The sequence below is a fragment of the Melozone crissalis genome, unplaced genomic scaffold, assembly GCF_028551555.1.
Source record: "Melozone crissalis strain CALT ecotype California unplaced genomic scaffold, PUWL_Pcris_2 ptg000013l_1, whole genome shotgun sequence".
Classification (NCBI taxonomy): domain Eukaryota; kingdom Metazoa; phylum Chordata; class Aves; order Passeriformes; family Passerellidae; genus Melozone; species Melozone crissalis.
Window position 1 is genome coordinate 42518671 of NW_026535791.1, and position 19073 is coordinate 42537743.

The window sequence follows — 19073 nt, forward strand, 5'->3', positions numbered from 1 at the left end:
TGTGAGATTTAGTTTCTACCTCCACCTGTTGCAGGTGTTGGGCCTGGAGACCTCTTAAGCTTACTTGGTTTGCCTTTCTTTTTCTTTGAAGGTGTGTTTCTGAAGACCAAAAGCTTGTTTTCTGGAAGACTGACTTTTCCTGGGGTGTTGAGTGGCTTGGATCTATAGACCCCCAGCTGCACCCAGTTGAAGGATATAGCCAATGATTTTTCATTTGTTTTTTCATTTCATTTTTTATTGGACCACCTAAGTAGGGGTGTAGTGCAATTTAGGATAGTAAAGCAGTTTATTTTGGATAAATTAGGTCCATATCTGTCTTCTAGTGAACTTTTCAGCTTTTTTTTTTTTTTTTTTGAGGAGATAGATTTACTTACAAACAGTCCTGGCCAAGGGAAAAACAGTTTTTATTTTGTTTTTAAAGAGCTGCTCAATTCCTGCGGAAAATGGCGGATCCTCAGTCCATTCAAGAATCTCAGAACCTTTCCATGTTCCTTGCCAACCACAACAAGATAACACAAGTAAGCTTGGATTGTCTTCTTGCAAGTTAACTAATGCTTTGCAAAAGTATTAAAGGAAAGCTCTTCCAGTTTGGTAGTAACTTTTTTCCCAGTCAGTGTGACTAGTTAACTGATATCCTTCTTTTTTTTCCCCTCCAGTCTTTGCAGCAGCAGTTGGAGGTGATTGTTGGCTATGAAGAACTGCTTGCAGATATTGTGAATTTGTGTGTGGACTACTATGAAAACAAAATGTACCTAACACCCAGTGAGAAACATATGCTTTTGAAAGTAGGTTTCTTTTGGGTACAAAATTTAAAAAAGAATGTTGAGGAGGGAACAGGTGTTTGAATTCCAGATTGTTTCCGGTTGTTTTTTTAAAAGGAACGAGATTAAGCAAATAATTCGCATTACTGCTTTTCCCCATTATTGTCTTTTTGTTGTATTACATGCTAAAATTATTTTAAAGCTTTTAATCCATTTTTGTTTTTCATAAATTGAAGTTGACCCATTTGAACTGCATCCAATTCTATGGAGTTGTGTTTGCATGAAGTATAATGACAGCAGAAGGGAACTACTGCCCTTTATTTTAGATATGTGGCAAGATTGTTTAAAAAGTTTTTGGAAGTGAGTCTGTGTATCAAATATTTCAAGGAATAAGTGTCTTGAAATTAGGATTAATTAGTCAGTTTAGTTAGCTGGACTATGCACCTGTAATAAGAGGGTGCTGGGCAATGTGAAATGTGGCTGATTTTTATCAGCTGCATTTCTTGCAGAGGAAGAAAAGATACAGAGTAAGAGCTAAAAATATGCCTCCTGACAAATATTTTGAGACACTTCAGTGTTTAACTTTTGAAGAGCTCTGTTTATTAGGAGTAAACAAAAGTCTTCTGAAACCCCTCATGAACTCTAGAGCATTTATGTTCTATGTGCAAGGGTGCCCAATGTGACTTTGGTATTTGGGCCTTTTGCTCACTAGAGATGCTTAGAACACAGTAAGTTCCTCTGCTTGGCTCCTGTAAATACTAAGGAGAATCCAAGAATATACTGAGCTGGGAGGGACCCACGAGGATCATTGAGTCCAGCTCCTGGCCCTGCACAGCACCATCCCCAGGGGTCACACCATGTGCCTGAGTGTTGTCCAAATGCCGCCTGAGCTCTGTCAGGCTGCTGCTGTGGCCACTGCCCTGGGGTGTGTTCTGTTGCCCAACCATCCTTTGGGTGAAGAACCTTTTCCTGATAAATTCCTAATCTTACATTAACTAAATACTTGGACAAAATCTTATTAGATTTTTTTTGGATGCTTCTGGGCTCTTGCGGGTATAATTCAGAGAGGCACTGAAAGCCAGAAAAGCAATCACTCAGAGATGTTAGATCTAAACTTCTGTTACCAAATCAGTTTGCAGGTACAGAATTTTGATAAACTGGAAGTGGAAATAAAAGCTCTAAAAATAGCCAGACTCTCATTTCAGTGAGATTTTTTTCTTTTTCTACTAAACCTTTATACAAACAAGCAGCGTCTTTTAAGGGTAACTGATCAGGCTAATGTTAATGTAAAAACTGCTAATACAGTAAAAAAGGAATAGTACAGAAATGTAGGTATTTAAAATATATTCTGTTTGAAGGAGGTTGGATGTTTCAGGATTGGTTTTGAAATGTTACATCTTTAATTATATGAAGAACAGACTTACAAGTTGTTACTTCTGAGGTCCTTTTGTGGAAGGCTTAATTTTTTTCCTTTTTCAGGTGATGGGCTTTGGATTATACCTGATGGATGGAAGTGTCAGTAACATCTATAAGTTGGATGCAAAGAAAAGGATAAATTTAGCCAAGATAGACAAGTACTTTAAGGTTGGTTAAGATGTGATTTTAAAGGTAGTTTCTCTTGCGTTTAAATATATTTAAGTAGAAAAAAAGATCACTTTGGGTTATAATATGGGTGAATAATGGTTTCCTTTTACTATGATTTGTCTTACTAATTTATCCAATCTGATTTGTTCCCTGTGTACAGCAGTTGCAAGTTGTCCCACTGTTTGGTGACATGCAGATTGAACTTGCAAGATACATTAAGACCAGTGCCCATTATGAGGAAAATAAATCCAGGTAGGAAGGAGAAAGAAACAGTGTGGAGCATCTGGGATGGGGAAGATCTGACCCTTGGAATATATTTTCATACTCACTTGTTAGTCCATGGGTCTGTGGTAATTAATAGAATTTTCACTTTGTCATCTTTTTTGTGTGGGTATTTTACTATTACTGTAATTCGTGTAATGGATACAACTAAAGAAACAGAGGGTTTAAAAAGCTTTCTGTGCTGCTGAGCTCATTCTTCTATCTGTGATGTTTCTTATCACCTGGGTTGGAAGAAATTCATTTTATCTTACTCTAATTTAGTTTTTATTTTTCCCTTTAAATATGAAAACTTTCATTAAAAGAAATGAAGGATTTTACTAAGCAAGGTGAGCAGTAGTACTGCATGGGTGAATAGGCATGTGTACATTGTACATGGAGCAGCAACTTAGCTTGTCTCCCCCTATTTTTATTTTTTTTTTTTGGCTAGGTGTGCAGCACAGCAAAATGGTTGGAAAATACAGCCAGTGGTTGCATTAATGGATCCGTGGTTTTTGGTTATTGCTTTGTTTTAGTGAACCTTTCTGTGCTCCTCCAAGACCTTGCCTCTATGCAGTTACATGAATTTAGAATGCTGTGCTTTGCATTTTAATTCCTGCAGGAAAAAACCACATAACTTGCATGTAATTGCTGAGACAAAATCAGTGGCAATGATTTTAGTACTGAGCTACTAAAAATATGAGGCTACTTAACATGACGTTCTTGGTAGCATGTTTTTGTGTGCCTCTTCATAACATGTTAATAGTCTTGATAATGTCTTTTTTATAGCTGAGAGCATATTATACACTCTTCAGAGTTCAACAAAAATAAACAAAAAAGTATCTGCAGGTGGCTAGAGTATCTTACAGCCTATGCCTGCACTTCTGCCCTAGCTTTTAATCCTTTTTGGTCTTGCTCCTAAGTGCCCTTGAAGAGAGGTGCTGGTTTGTATTTCATAGCAGCAGCCTTTAAAAAACAAAAAGAAAAACTCCCAAAACAGAAAAGAAAAACTGAACGGTTTTTTCTTAAGACTTGGAAGAAGTGCTATTTGAACTCAGAAGGGCAGTTCATCACTAATGGCTTGTGCAGAGGTAGAGGTGTCAAGAGAGGAAAAGCCTCAAACAACAGAGAAGGAAATGTGTAAAAAAAGAAAAGTAATGCATTGTGGATCTTTCTTTGCAGTATCAGTTGTACTGTTTATTGTTAAAACTGATTTGAGTGGGGGTTTTTTGTCTTCTGAACCAGATGGACGTGCACATCTTCCAGCAGCAGTCCCCAGTACAATATATGTGAGCAGATGATCCAAATCAGAGAAGACCACATGCGTTTCATATCTGAACTGGCTCGTTACAGCAACAGTGAGGTGAGTGGGGTTAGAGCTACATGTGCAAATTGCACATCACTCATCAACAGTTGTTATTAGGTATTTGAAAAGCAGGTAAATCTCTGGCTAGCTAAATGATAAAGCTTGGCCACCTGAGTCAAGAAAAGCAGTCTGCAGGTCTAATTCCCAGGTCTAACTCCCATATTTGCACTATTTAAATTTAACTTAATAATGACACATCATATAAACTCTAACATCCTTTGGCCTCTTTATGTATCTCAGATTTATCCTAGAAATTTTGGTATATCTCATTTAGAATAGGTAGTCCTTACTCCAAAGAGGCGCTTGTAACAGTTTAAACAAAACTAAGTTAAGATTAGTAAAAGAGTACAGAAATGCATATGTATACACACACTCATACATATATAGTATATAGAGACAACAAATAACTATGTATATCGTATATAATTGATATCTTGAATTCATCTGCAACAGTATTGGTGTCATTAGGGATACCAGTGATTTCCATCTCTTGACCAAAATCTGTGAAGTTTCCTAAGTCTCTAGAAGAAAAAGCTGATGTTAGATGGTAAAGCAGGTGTTGGTACATGATGCTGTTTTAGTGCTTCAATCAATGTAGAAATTTGGCTGTGGATGCAGAATACAGCACATTGTGATGTGGATTTGGGTGTGTGTGGTGCTGTGAGGTCCCCAGGACAAGGTGAGAGATGAGAATTTGACTCCATGTTCTCAGAAGGCTGATTTATTATGATATGATATGATATACTAAAACTATACTAAAGAAAGAGAAAGGATACATCAGAAGGCTAAACAAGAATGATAATGAAAGCTCGTGACTGACTCCTTGGAGTCTGACACAGCTGATGGTGTTTGGTCATTAATTAAAAACAATTCACATGGGAACCAATCAAAGATGCACCTGTTGGTAAATGATCTCCAGACCACATTCCCAAGCAATCAGATAACTATTGTTTTCATTCTTTTCTGAGGCCTCTCAGCTTCCCAGGAAAAAATCCTGGGCAAGGAGGACTTTTGAGAAAATACCATGGTGACAGGTGTGGGGTTTTTTGTTTTGTTTTTCTTTTATAATGTCTAGGTGGTGACTGGGTCTGGTCGACAGGAGGCTCAGAAAACAGATGCGGAATATCGGAAGCTCTTTGATCTTTCTCTCCAAGGCTTGCAGCTCCTCTCCCAGTGGAGTGCCCATGTCATGGAAGTGGTATGTAACATGGGAAATAAAACCAGGTGGAAAAGAGGCTTGGTGAGGTTAGACAGAATAAAACTGAACTGAAAAACGTATGTTGTGTTTTCAAGGGATCACTGAATATTCTTAGTTGGAAGGGACCCAACAAGAATCTTGTTCCCTTACTTTCCCTCTTCCTTCTTCCTTCACTCCTTTTCTCCTTCTGCTTCAAACCTCATTCTTAGAGGATGGCACATGAAGTCCACAGAGTCTAGGAGTAATGTTGCTGCTTTGAAGATCCAGTAGCTTCTATCTCACACAGTACATTCAACTTACTCTGTTTAGAGGATAGGCTGGCTGTCACCTGTGATGTTTTAATGTCACTCTTCATACAAACATTTTGTAGACTAAGACTTCATCATTTCCTTCTAAACATTGTTTAAAATTATATTATTAATTACATCTGTACTGACATGCAGTCACTGTGGAGAACAGCTCCAGCTGGCTGTGTTTAGACATCACCCCTGAGTAAATAGAAGCATGTATGATTTTAACACACAAAAATGGATGGAAGGGCTCCCACTGGCTTTAGATTGGGCTTTTAGTGAAAAGGAAAGTAAATGCAGGGAAAGGAAAATATGAGAGGAGATGAGGGAGGGGAAATAAAGAACATGCTGAGTTGTTTCTGTATATTGTAGTGGTTTATTTTCAAAGCAGATGCCAGTTAGAAAAGTGGCTGTGTTTTTTTCCAGTAGGAAGCTGCTTAAGACAGAAATTGAAGAGGAGTCCTTGTTATGGTGCACTGAATAAAAGCTGTGTGCCTTAGCTGAACCAAAACACGTTCTAGGAAGGATTGGAATGTGACTTACTGTATGAGAGAAGCCAGACTTGCTCCTCTTCTGCCTCAGATGTCTTGGGGACATGAAATAATTTGCACTATGTGATCCACAGTGGGCATATCTGGTGAACCAGTTCTCTCTCATTTGTATCTTTAACTGCCTCTTTTAAAAGCCAGTAGATGAGTCATGCTTTTCCCTGTATTATCCTATTCCTGTTTAAATCCACAGTGTATTTAATGGTGAAAGTCTTGTTCTCATTCTCTCTTCTTAAAGGAGTTTGCTGTCATCAATTCCTTGCCTCTGCAGCTCCTAGACTTGCACCCTTTATTTCTGTCATCACAAATTGCTGCATCCAGGGTCTCTTCACAGTGAAAATCTTCCTGTTTTGTTATATCTCTGCAGGAAGTCTCTGATTCTTAGCTCTGTTTGTGTCCTACTCATTCCAGGACAAACTTTCTCTGGGCATCATAGAAGGTTTTTTGGGTATTCTCACTGCTTTTCATTGTCTTTCTAGTTTAAATGGATTCCCATAAATACTTCTCATCTAAGTTCAAGTTTGTGTTCACCTTCTTCCTGTCCTACTGAGAATTTATTCTGATAGGGAGTATCCTAATTATTTACCTGTCTCCACCTTCACTGAGTATTCATGAACATAGTTGTGTGCATCATGTTCAGACAAAAACTTGCAGCATATGTTTGTTGTGCATCTCAACCCTGTCAGTTTAATCCCTCCCTCTTTATTTAATCATTTCCCCCGTGCCCTCTTTGTAGCACTCAGCTTGCAGAATGTGATGCTCACCTTTGCCATAGGTGAATTGGTGCTGTTAATCCATTATAGTAGGCACATTTATACTGCTCTGTAATTTAATATTTATGCTAAGGTGGTCTCAAGCAGGTCTTGTTATATGCTGAACTCAAACTGTGAGAAAATTGTATTTAAATGTGACTAGGCTTTTTCACATGATGCTGCTCAGGAACATTTTGAGCTGTGTTTGCAGTGACTGAAAAGGCAGTATTTAGGAGAAGTGCATGCTGTGCAGTTCATATTGTCACAGATAATACAGCTATTTCCACACATTTCAGCCTAGTAAACTTAAAAATCAAGCCCCCTGAAAAGAAACCAAACCATCAACAACCCAAACCTGTAGTTTTCTGGTTGTATTTTGAAATCTAAATGTGAATATTTCATCAAGTAGGAATCTCCTCTTTTTGTGTGTGGGTCTAATGGATTTTTCTTTGTGTTCTGAAGTCTTTCTGAATTTCTCATATTTGAAGCAGAGAAGAAACTTTTGCCTATGTTAACATTTGAACAGTAAAAAACACCATTAAGTGCAATACTTGTTGAGTTTGAGTTGCATTTCTTTGGAATAATACAGAGTTGCTGGTTTTCAGGAAGTTTTTAGGAAATTATTGTTTGGCACTTCCACCAGATGGTAGTTTCAGAATTTACACGGGGTTTGAACATAGTACCAAATAATATTCTTCAAGTATTCATGAAAACACTGTGATATTTCCCAAAGCATGTTATTTGTGTCCAACTGTGTTTTGTGTTTCTCAGGCATTTTTATTTATTTTTGTTCCTCCCATCTTTTTTTCTCCCTCTCCTGCCTTGTGAACTGCAGTACTCGTGGAAGCTGGTGCACCCAACTGACAAATATTCTAATAAAGATTGTCCTGACAATGCAGAGGAGTATGAAAGAGCAACAAGATACAATTATACTAGTGAGGAGAAGTTTGCTTTGGTTGAGGTACGAGAAATGTTTTTCTATAGGGATTTTCCAAAGATGAATTCTATACAAAAAGAGAACATTCTCTATAGGCATTTTGCATACCCAATGCAGAAAGACAGTCTGCCCTGTGCTGACTCTGAAACCAGAGTCTGACTCTGTGTTCCTCAATTCAGTAAATAAGAGGAGCATAGCAAATCTATCCTTTGTCATTTGTAACTTGTTAATTCCTCTTCTCTCATTTTTTATATTTAAAAATGCACTGTTTGTACAAATATAGAAACAAAATAAGAAAAATATATTTGTCTGTTTTGTTTTTTTTTTTGCAGGTGATTGCCATGATCAAAGGTCTTCAGGTGCTGATGGGACGAATGGAAAGTGTTTTCAATCATGCCATTCGTCATACAATTTATGCAGCTCTCCAGGACTTTGCCCAGGTCACACTTAGGGAGCCATTAAGACAAGCCATTAAAAAGAAGAAAAATGTCATTCAGAGGTAGCATTACTGTTCTCATGTTTTTCTATATTCTTCTCTCAGACCTCAGTAAATTAGTTGCAGAATTGCACAGATGTTAAATTTTACCTAAGCCTGTACTCTCAATCTGTCTGGCATTCATGGTTAGCTTGGTTGGGTATGAATTGAAGTTGAAGCAGTTTGAAGATAAAAATGAATGGCTGCCAGCATGGCTGCAGCAGGAGTCCTGGCTGTCCTGAGCCTCTTAGCACTACTGTAGGAAGTCTTGTGTTCCCTGTTATTCATTTTTATTTTAAGAAAATACAAATACGGTAATACTGAAAGCAAAATCAGTGTTTGTATTTTGAAGAAAGGTTTCACCGTCCACTTTATGATTCCAGTATTTCCTTTCTTTGTGTCTTATGTTTATCCCATTCTCTCTTCTCTTTGCCTCTCTTAGTGTTTTGTCTTATTTCTCAGCTTCTGCTGCTTTTGGTTTATTAGCCTTACACTTCTCTTCCAGTGCTCCATCTGCCCACGCTGATTAGTGACATTTCCTGACCTTATTTTTTTTGTCCCTAATTGTTTGCTTTTAATCTTGACTTGTTTATCATGAGTGCACTCCCACATTTCATTGCAAAGCTCTTAGAGGTCAAAGTCCTTAGCTAATTAGACTATTGCTAAGTGCTCTGTCTGCCACAGAAATATCATCATAAGCTAAAAATAAATAAATTGCTCCACATTATCAGGTTTGCAGGGAAAGTGTTTTTGTCACAAGATTTTAATGAAATAGAAAAATATTACTTTCATACCTGCTCAGATTTGGGATGAGACATTTTCTTGATCATTCAGCGTGCCACAGAAATTATGTCTGACTGTGTTCCTGGCAAGTATCTGAGTTCCAGTTCAGTATTTGGACCTAAAAGTATGAAGCTGTTTGTGTAAATTTCATCTGAGTTCTGGAATCTGAGTTTCTTCTGGAAATTCACAGGATTTCACAGGAATTTTGCTTTTTTTCATTTCAAGCTATCATTGTCTCTCTTTAATTTTGTGAATAATCTGCTTTGGTTTGATTGAATGTTAATTGGATTCATTGTGAATATGTATTCATATTAGTATGAATTTGGTTTGAGTGATCCAGCTCTGGGGTTCTCAACACAAGAGAGATGTGGACCTGTTAGAAAGGGTCCAGAGGGCCATAAGGATGATCAGGGGCTGGAACACTTCTCATATGAAGACATGCTGGGAGAGCTGGGGTAGTTCAGTGTGGAGAAATAAAGGCTCTGGGAGGCCTTATTATAACTTATAACTTCCCAGTACCTTAGAGGGGCTTATGACAAAGAGGGAGGAGGACTTTTTTATGCAGGCAGATAGAGACAGGACAAGGGGCAATGGTTTTACTGAAAAAGGAAGGCAGGTTTAGATTAGGCATTAGGAAGAAATCCTTTATTTGGAGGGTAATGGAGCAGTGTAACAGTTTGCCCAGAGCAGCTGTGGGTGCCCCATCCCTGGAAGTGTTCAAGGCCAGCTTGAATGGGGCCCTGAGCAGCCTGATGTAGTGAAAGGTGTCCCTGCCCTTGGCAGGGGGAAAGTTGGAACTAGATGGTCTTGAAAGGCTCTAGATTCACTTTTCTGATATACAGCATGGAGTGGTTATTTTGTGGCTGTGTCATTCTTGAAAACATTGGTGAAATTCTTTGTTCTTGGTTGGAATTACCCTGAGCTCGTGAATGTTGTTGCAAACTTTCTGTGCTCATGGAAGAATGCTTTAAAAAAGTAAAGTGTTCTATTAGAGAGCTTGGATGTGCTGCAGTCTGAAGATGTGGGACTTGTGTTCAGTGTTTTGCAGGCCATAAGGAAGACAGTGTGTGACTGGGAAGCAGGTCATGAGCCATTCAATGACCCAGCTCTAAGGGGAGAGAAGGACCCCAAAAGCGGCTTTGACATCAAAGTCCCAAGACGTGCAGTTGGACCCTCCAGCACTCAGGTATTTTCCTGTCTGGGGGTTGTGATACCTGTCAACAATTATTGCATGAGGTGTGTTCCTTCTGTCCTGAACTATTTTAAAATTGCAGGTTTTATTGCGGTCTTTTTTTAATGCTAAAAATCTACTCTGATTTAAATTTGTAAAATTAGATGCGCATAACCAAGAGCCTCTGCCTGGATTGCTGTAATTTTCTACTCTGATACATAATTTTTCCAAGGATTCGATCACTTAAATCTGATTTTCTGGGAACAAATATTTTCTCATTGAGCTCCTAATGTTTTTAAATAATATTTTTTAACTGTATGAATTATTTCTAGACTGACTTCTATCTCTAATATGGCTGGTGAAATTTATTTTCTTAAATCACACTATTCAGTAGATGTCCAGTAGTTTTAAAATATGTTTAAAATATAAATGAATGTCTGTTAAAATATGGGAAAGTATATGACTTCTGACAAAATCCCAGTGTTCAGTAATGAATGATAAAGCTGGTCCTTAGAATCTAATTTGTCTGCTGCTGCCACTAAAATGAGATATTTCAAATGTTTTTTGTGGTAGTCATCAAAATCCCATACCTAGATGCTCATTCTTGTTACGTCCATATAGTTCTCTTTATTTCATTTGTGGATGTGTTTGGAGAATGTATGATGATATTCATAGCTCATCTGAGAAAATGAGGTACTGAGTACTGCAGGTGAAAAATTGAAGGCCAACTGTGATTTGTGAAGACAATCTTTTAATATAAATCTGTGGGAAAGAGAGCATGTATGGTTAATAACTTTGGGTAATAAACAGTTGCTTAGTTTGTGATAAGATTGGTTTAATGAAGATTTTGTTTTAATAATTGCAGAAAAATTGTTTTGATTTCTAATTTCCTGGGGTGAAAGAAAAGGTTAAATATCACCACCAATTTGCTTCTCCTGTGCTTTAAGGGCTTTACTTCACCTTTGCAACAGGCTGGTTAGAGTATGTGGTTCTCTCTGCTTTTTCTGCTCTTGGGCTGGCACACTTGTCCTTCTGGGTTGACAGGAAGGCAAGAGGTCAAATATATCCATTTTAGATAGATTTTCCTCAGTTTCATGTGTTTCTAAAATGGCTGTGTATGAATGGGTAATTGGTGCTAAATAATTTTTAAATCATTTGATAAGCTAATGGCTCTCTGAGCATCCTCTGAAATGAACGGGAACTTTCCCTTTGCTTGAGGGAGCCCCAGATTGCAGTGATTTTTCTGAACAACCTTTCTGTATGGCCTCCTCTGCATGCTCACTGTGCTGCTTTTCGTTTTTAACAAACTAACCTGTTTTCTCTGCTTCTCTTTCCCATTCCTTATTTACCCGTGTGTTTTTATTAACGGATTCTCTTCCCCTGCCTGCCCCTGTCTGTTGGTTTTTAGCTCTTCATGGTTCGCACTATGACAGAGTCCTTGAACTCTGCTGAGCTGTTGAAGCAGCTCAAGTCTCTGGGATTGGAAAAGCTATTGCATGTGACACACAAGTTTCTGAGGCAGTCCTACATCTATCCGCCTCTTTTAAACTTTGGTGGTAAGACATTACTTATTACTTTTACTTTTTGTGGTGATGTGAACTGTTCCACTGCAAGTGGTCTGCTGCTGAGTGTCAGTGGAGGTCCCCTTGGCACGGGTAGGCATTTGTGCTGCTGTGTAGGCTAGTGTTGCATCTGTTCCTCTTGCCTCAAAGGCTTTTATCCACACAGTGCCAGTTTTCAGTTTGAAGTGGAGCAGTCGCTTACTGATAGTAATTCTCAGTGTTGCTCAACTAATGTACCATGTGTATTTTCCTTTTTTCCCCTCCCCTTTCCACCGCAATTGTTTCCTTTAATGATACAGCTTTACATGGTGAGAACTATGTTAGAGTCCCTCATTGCTGACAAAAGTGGTTCCAAGAAAACCTTGAGAAGTAGCCTTGAGGGGCCCACCATATTGGACATAGAAAAATTCCATCGCGAGTCTTTCTTCTACACTCATTTGATAAATTTCAGTGGTAAGATATGTAGATGATCAGTGTCCAGCTTAGCATGTCCTAACACCTCTAACACGATCTGGAAAATGTTTCCGATTGCCTAAGTCAACTTAACCTTTGGTTTATTTATCAAAAGCCTTGGTCTGTCCAAACTTTTTCTGAGATGGTACTTTGCATTGTGGTGGGATTTTTATTTTGACTTGTTACATGTTTGTTTCTAATGCATCAAATTTCATATTGTTACCTCTTTTTTCTATTTTATGTATGTACTTACATAAACAATAAGCCTATACACACTGAAATTTTTTTAAAGGAAGTAGTTTCTGTGTTTTGGGAGATCTTTTTTTTGTTTTGTTTTAAGTACAGAGGAAACAAATTCTCTGTTGTGGTAAATTTGATGTCATTTCACTACTCTTACTATTCAGTTAATTGTAATCGGAAACATGCTGTCCTAAAGAATTCACCTACTGACATTGAGTGTACCTAGTCCTTGTCATCACCATGCTGTGTTGTCTTTCATTTTTGTTTTGCTGCTGGTCTCCTTTACCCTTGGAGAAGGGGGAGTCTGTTAATACCAGTCACTGTGCTAGCTGGGGAACAGCACTGCAAAAGGTCTTCAGAAGGTCTTAGTGTAAAAAGTTCATTCCTGTTTTAGTTCACAAGCCTTCAGGAAAGGCAGGATTGTACCAAGTGTTTTCTGGGGAGGTGGGAAGCACACCTCTGTGCCCTCGATGGCATCCTTAGAAACTTGTTGTTTTAATCCCTACTTCATGTGTCTGTCTGTCATTTCCTGCCCATCTAATCAACAGGAATATGTGAAGCAATTCAGTCCTCCACAGGGAGGGAAGGTACTGGTAGTTCCAGTGCAATTTTGCCTCCTTCACTTACTGCTTCCCAAATTCAGTGTATGGCTTGCTCAGCCCCCAACTGAGAAATTAAACTAGAAATCCCTTTTTACTGGTGTACACAGTTTTTCTGTTTAACTGATGGTCTCATCCAGTTCCACTCATTTTTTTTTCTATAAGAAGGCACCACTTTGGGGGCCAGTGAGGAATTCAGAACTCTTACAAAAAGTCATGGGCTTTACATTTTGAATTTGCTTTAGATTATATGCTCTGTGTACAGCTCTAGTGACTTGCACCTGCTTTTTTTTTTGTTTTGCATTGCATCATCAGAATCACAGTTGTATTGTACTTGATGTATTTCTATAAGAAGTGTAATTCTCCCTTATTCATTCTGAAAGAAACCCTGCAGCAATGCTGTGATCTGTCCCAGCTGTGGTTCAGGGAATTCTTCTTAGAGCTGACCATGGGCAGAAGAATCCAGTTTCCCATTGAGATGTCCATGCCTTGGATTTTGACAGATCATATTTTGGAGACAAAAGAGGCATCAATGATGGAGTAAGACCCGCTTGTGCTCTTCCACTGAATGATTATTCTTAATGATTGCCATTCCTTATTATAATGTTGCTTCTCTAATTGGCTTTAACAAGTAGTCATTGAGAAGGTATTCTAAACTTGAATGAAATTTTTGTCTTACATTTGCCCATTTTCACAGCCTCTAAGTTTTCTTTTTGATGTGAATAATTGAAATGCTAAACATTTCATATCATTGCACCAGCCACATATTTTGCTCCTTGAGTTCTCCTTACTTATTCTTCAAAGATGCTAAATATAATGTAGAATGGTTAAAGTTCCATTTTGATGGACAGCTAGAAAACGAGTTTTAGACTTCAAACATATCTTTTCTTAAACCAATGAATATTTTCTTAAAGGAAAAATTGTGATCCTTTTTATATAAACTAAAAAAGGAAAATACCCTGTTTTCGTGAACCACTTGTGGATTGCAATATTGACTGGCTTACATCATCTTGACAGCACCATCCTAAAGAATCATGACTTTTATACATGTGTAACTCTCATGTTTTATTCTTCTTCTTGCAGGTATGTTCTGTATTCTTTGGACCTTTATAATGACAGTGCTCATTATGCACTTACCAAATTTAAGAAGCAGTTCCTCTATGATGAAATTGAGGCAGAGGTAAAGTAACCTTACCTACTGGAGAAAAATCATCTGTACCTGAATGTGAAAATCATGCTAAAGAGCAAGGTCTTTTTAAGAGATTCAGAACAGCTGGTGATGATAGAAAAACTGAGAAGACTGACCAGAAGATGAGCAACTGGTTGGGTGATATGTTGTGAGGAAAGCTGTAGACCTGTGCAAAAATTCCTCACATTAATGCTGAAAATTGTAGACCTGTGCAAAAATCCCTCACATTAATGGTGAAAATTGAACCACATCTCTTGTACTGGGAAATTTGGACCTATTAACTTCCTTGACTATGTTTGATAAACAGTGGGAGATCTTAGAGAAGCTCATTTTTGAATTTAAGTATCTCTAAACATATGATATTTTTCTCCTCAAGGTAAACCTGTGTTTTGACCAATTTGTCTACAAGCTGGCAGACCAAATATTTGCATACTACAAGGCAATGGCTGGCAGGTAGCTATTCCTTCCACTATGAGAGCTTTCCTTCACACTTCTCTGTTCTGCTTTGCTGTTTAGTATATCTTAAACATTTTCTTCCTTTCTTCATAGCCTGCTTCTGGATAAACGGCTGCGTTCAGAGTGCAAGAACCAGGGAGCAACCATTCAGCTGCTGCAGTCCAACCGCTACGAGACACTGTTGAAACAGAGACACGTCCAAGTGAGTTAACTCCAAGGTTTTATCTGAGTTGCTTGGCAGCTTTCCAGTGGTGTTGACTCATGTAGGTAGACAAAACTCATTTTGTGCTTCATGTTCTGTCGTCTCGGCAGCATAACTGAACACTTGAGATCTGCTTTTTTTGTCACATGAAGGTGTAAATTAAGAAAGAAAACTTAAAAGGTCCTATTTTAAAGCAAATGTCTGTTGCAGTTAGGAAAGCATGAGCCAAATAGGAATGCCATGGGTGGTAGCGTTGTCTTCCTAGTAATGTCTTTTACTAGTTTTCAGTATGTTGTTGGCACAATATGATAGAAGCATAAAATGCTGATACAAGTACTTAAATGTAGATGCAATGCATACTTTTAATTCTTTTTGTGAGAATTGGGATACAAATTTTAGTACTGCATTTGCTTGTGAATTTATAAATTTTGTCCATCTGCTTTGTTTCAACATGTTTGGGATGCAAGTTCACAAAGTGAGAGTCTGTTAATGTGGGGGGGTCTCATAGTCCTTGTACAGCGTGTCTTGTAACCTGTCTGGCAGCTCAGAGCCTCACACGTGTTTTCCCTTAGCTCCTGGGCAGGTCCATAGACCTGAACCGGCTGATCACGCAGCGCATCTCGGCCGCCATGTACCGCTCCATGGAGCTGGCCATCGGCCGCTTCGAGAGCGAGGACCTGACCTCCATCGTGGTGAGTCCTGCTGCCCTTCTGCTGCATCCCTGGCACACCAGCTGGCGTGGAGCAACCCCACACTGCTGCAGCTCAGGGCCCTGGGGGTAAAGTGTACAGAAGGCAGGCACTTGGAGCAGTGAGGAAGCAAAGAAAGCAATCGCCTTTTGATATAAGTTTTTGTAAGCGCCCACTTCTGCCCATGCTTATAAATAAATTGCACATCAAAAAAACTAGCCTTGTGCTTGGGAGAGTCAAAATTCGTGGATTTACTCAGGCAGCTTGGTTTTGTAGCGTGACAAAAATAATTTTTTTGTGAAGGAAAGAGATCTGACTTGTCCCCGTGGAAGAGAAGCATCTGTGCAATATTGAGGTGTCCTTTTGAGTTAGTTTCCTGGTTAAAATGCTAAAAAACAAATTTTATTTCAAGACAGCATGAATTTGACAAGTAAACATGCAGTCAGCAAGAAAAAATGTCAGGCACATTCAGTTCTGCTGGAATGAAAAATAAATTAAAAGTTGTGCAAAAGAGTTTACTGTTGTTCTTTCTATAATAAGATTTTTACCAGTGACATTTTGTCATGCAGTTAACTATCTCGGTTTAATTTCATTCTTTACTGAAGAGAAATAAATACTGAGGCCATACAGCTTCTTGACTTCGGAATGCTTGGTTTTATAACTTTGAATTATTGAAATGTAGTTTTTCTTTGTTATGTGCAGTACACTCTTATTGACTGAGTGAACATAAACCATCAATGATGTGTTCCTTATGTCACAGGTTCTCATTCTTTGAGTAAGAGTAAGTAAGTGAGTGACAGAACTAAGGGTTGTCCCTTTACCATGCTCCTCCCTCTTGTTGTTTTGATGTTCTTTTTTTGTTTTATGCAAAATATTTTCTGTTGAAAACTGGCTGCTTTCCTCAGCAAGAAACTGATCCAAATAGATGAAGTAATCTGTAATTTCTGCTGGTTTTCCAGATAAACAAATGAAGTTAAGGTATTTACAAGACTGAGCTATTATTTTTTCCTCAAACTGGACTTCATTCTGTAGTAATAATCTTAGTGGTTTTTTTTTCATTGAACTGACTTGCTCACAAGTGTAAAACTCCTTTGAAATATGGAGCACTTAAATCAGAGAGCAGTTTATGGAAAGATAGCAGTAGTAATTTGATGCACAACTAGAAGCAGCCACTGGATATTTCTTCAGTAGATCACTGCACAATAATCTTTAAAAGCAGTGTTTGAATTTTTTGGAAGTAAGGGTTGTGTTCTTTGTGCTTGGTGTTTTCAGTGCCTGATGGCAGATATGGAGTTATTTTATTTTATTTTAAAGAAATTGCCAGAAAAGATGCTAGGAATTTCTTGTCAGGAGGAGAAACATAATGAAATCAAGTACACATATATAGTCGTGTAGCCTGCAGCTAGTGATTTTGTGGATACCTTCACAACATTTGTAAATGTTTGATCTGGTTTTTCATTGCATCTTTGTACATCCTTCACTGGAGTAGACCATGAGAGGGATTTATGGTAAATGTGATGTTATTCCTAATATTACCACTACAATAGTTAGTTCACCAGTTACTCTACTGAGCAGAAATTACTTTTGTGATTGCTTGTAAAGCAGGAAATGTAGATAGGTGTTTCTGGCCTATGTCTCACTCCATTTAAGTGCTGGAGTTTTAAGTTTTGCTCAGTGGAGGAAGTGTTGGTACAGATCTGTGTTTGAGACCTATCTGCATCTGAATACCCTTAAAGTCTCAGAAGGTTTAAGAAACAATCCCAAGAGCACTGATTCTGTCCAGCCCTTATTGTTACAGTAAGAGACTGGGAGAGAGTCAATTGTTCATTTTGACTTCTTTCTAGTTTTCTTTTCCCTCAAGGTTATTTGTGTACTTTGTTCAGTTTCTCCATTTTATTCAATGCATCATTCTCTTTTTTTCCCCTTGTTTTTCGTAGGAGCTGGATGGCTTGGTAGAGATAAACAAAATGACTCACAAGCTTCTGAGTAGGTACATGACCTTGGATAGCTTTGATGCCATGTTCAGAGAAGCCAACCACAATGTTTCAGCCCCTTATGGCAGAATCACTCTTCATGTCTTTTGGGAACTCAATTATGATTTCCTTCCAAACTACTGCTACAATGGATCAACTAACAGGTTAGCAAGGCAGCTTTTTTATTTGCAGCTTTTTGTTTATTCTACCACCCTTCTGCTACTTCCTCCCTAGCAAGTGCTGACAAGTTCATCTCCATTCATTTAGTGTTTTCCACTCCTAAGGCTTTACTTGAAATGAAGCAGCATGAGTCATTTTACCAAGTGCTGTTAAATGCATGAAAGCCTGTTATTTGTCCACAATAGAAGGCAAATGGAACCACAGCAACCAAATTCTGACATTTTGATGACGTAGTTATGATATGCTGAAAAACAGAGTGTGTCAAAACACTGCTAAGTGCATATCAGGAAGGTATTTTGAAACAGGATCTCAGGGTGAGATGATGGAAATAAAATTATAGTCCTGATTCTGTGCTAACGCGAAGAAAAGTTGCTTTCTGTGAATTATTTCTGATATTTATATAATTATTTCTTATTTCTGATTCTTTTTGTTCAGTGAATACTGAACTCTTCCTTTCTGGAGAAAGGAAGAGTTCAGTACTCACTGCAAACTGCAATTGTAGCCTTTAAGGAGAGTGAGTAATGGAAATAGAAAGAAGAAGGTAGGATCTAAGGTTTGAATGAGGGGGAAGCACAGTGTTCAAGATTTTGCATATCTGTGCTTCCTGCTTATATGCTGTTTTTAGGATTTGTGTTACTTTTAGTCTTTACTCAGGTTTTGCTTAAAGTCCCGTGAAGTGACAGTAAAGCAGTAAAGTGATAGTGAATATTGAGCTGTAGGAAGAGGAGGAAGTCTGTTCTCATCATACACTGTCTCCTTGGAGAGCTTTCCTTGTCTGACATGTTCTGTGATGGTTATGTTGTATTTTAGATCCAAGATTCTGTCTGAAAAAAAAAAAAAGCTTTTTTTTTTTTTTTGTGGTTAAGTTTTACCCAAGAAACTTCTGTTACAGGAATCTGTTTGCATGGGAAAATTGAATTTATTTTGGAGGGAGCTTCTGTGCAGTTAATGTGTCTGGAGATCAGTATTGGAATATTCAGTGTGCTGTATTAAGAATCATGTGAAAATCTTGATGAAATGCTGCTCTTCCACCCATCAGCTTTATTGAAAGGCATTCAGTAGCTCCTGTGCAGTTCAGTCTGTGTTCATCCTGGCTACAAGGGCTGCCTTACTGCAGACCACAGCACTTGGGAAGTGAGTGTGAGCTGCCAAAGGACATTAGCAGGATCCTGTAGCACTTAAAATCTGTACACAAGAATTGAGTTAGGCTCAGCTTGTTGGGTAATTAATGCAGGATAATTAATTTAGGAGATGTTAAAAGCAGCCAGATCTTAGGCAGTATGCGTACCATGTGTCTGATTTCATCACAGAAGTGCTTTGGTTTCAGTCAAAAGCCAAGTGTGGAGAGAATTAATGTATGTATTGCACATGCTGTACAGTGCCCTTTGATATTTTTGGTGAGAGAGA

At 38.3% G+C, this 19073-nt stretch overlaps 1 protein-coding gene across 3 annotated transcripts in view; it reads left to right on the forward strand.

The window, feature by feature from the left end:
• Window positions 1-19073, forward strand: part of CYFIP1 (cytoplasmic FMR1 interacting protein 1) — a 75430-nt gene that overhangs the window by 22558 nt on the left and 33799 nt on the right. Inside the window, exons 7-22 of one of the 3 annotated variants that reach the window (XM_054272248.1) lie at window positions 422-518; window positions 657-785; window positions 2241-2345; window positions 2506-2597; window positions 3849-3966; window positions 5045-5167; window positions 7593-7718; window positions 8027-8193; window positions 9991-10138; window positions 11985-12138; window positions 13361-13517; window positions 14061-14157; window positions 14543-14619; window positions 14716-14824; window positions 15397-15516; window positions 17451-17650. In XM_054272248.1, coding sequence (XP_054128223.1) covers window positions 422-518; window positions 657-785; window positions 2241-2345; window positions 2506-2597; window positions 3849-3966; window positions 5045-5167; window positions 7593-7718; window positions 8027-8193; window positions 9991-10138; window positions 11985-12138; window positions 13361-13517; window positions 14061-14157; window positions 14543-14619; window positions 14716-14824; window positions 15397-15516; window positions 17451-17650 — 2019 coding nt within the window. Of the gene's footprint in view, window positions 1-421; window positions 519-656; window positions 786-2240; window positions 2346-2505; window positions 2598-3848; window positions 3967-5044; window positions 5168-7592; window positions 7719-8026; window positions 8194-9990; window positions 10139-11531; window positions 11680-11984; window positions 12139-13360; window positions 13518-14060; window positions 14158-14542; window positions 14620-14715; window positions 14825-15396; window positions 15517-17450; window positions 17651-19073 lie in introns of those variants that run through there. The other 2 variants (XM_054272247.1, XM_054272250.1) reach the window with 2 other exon arrangements.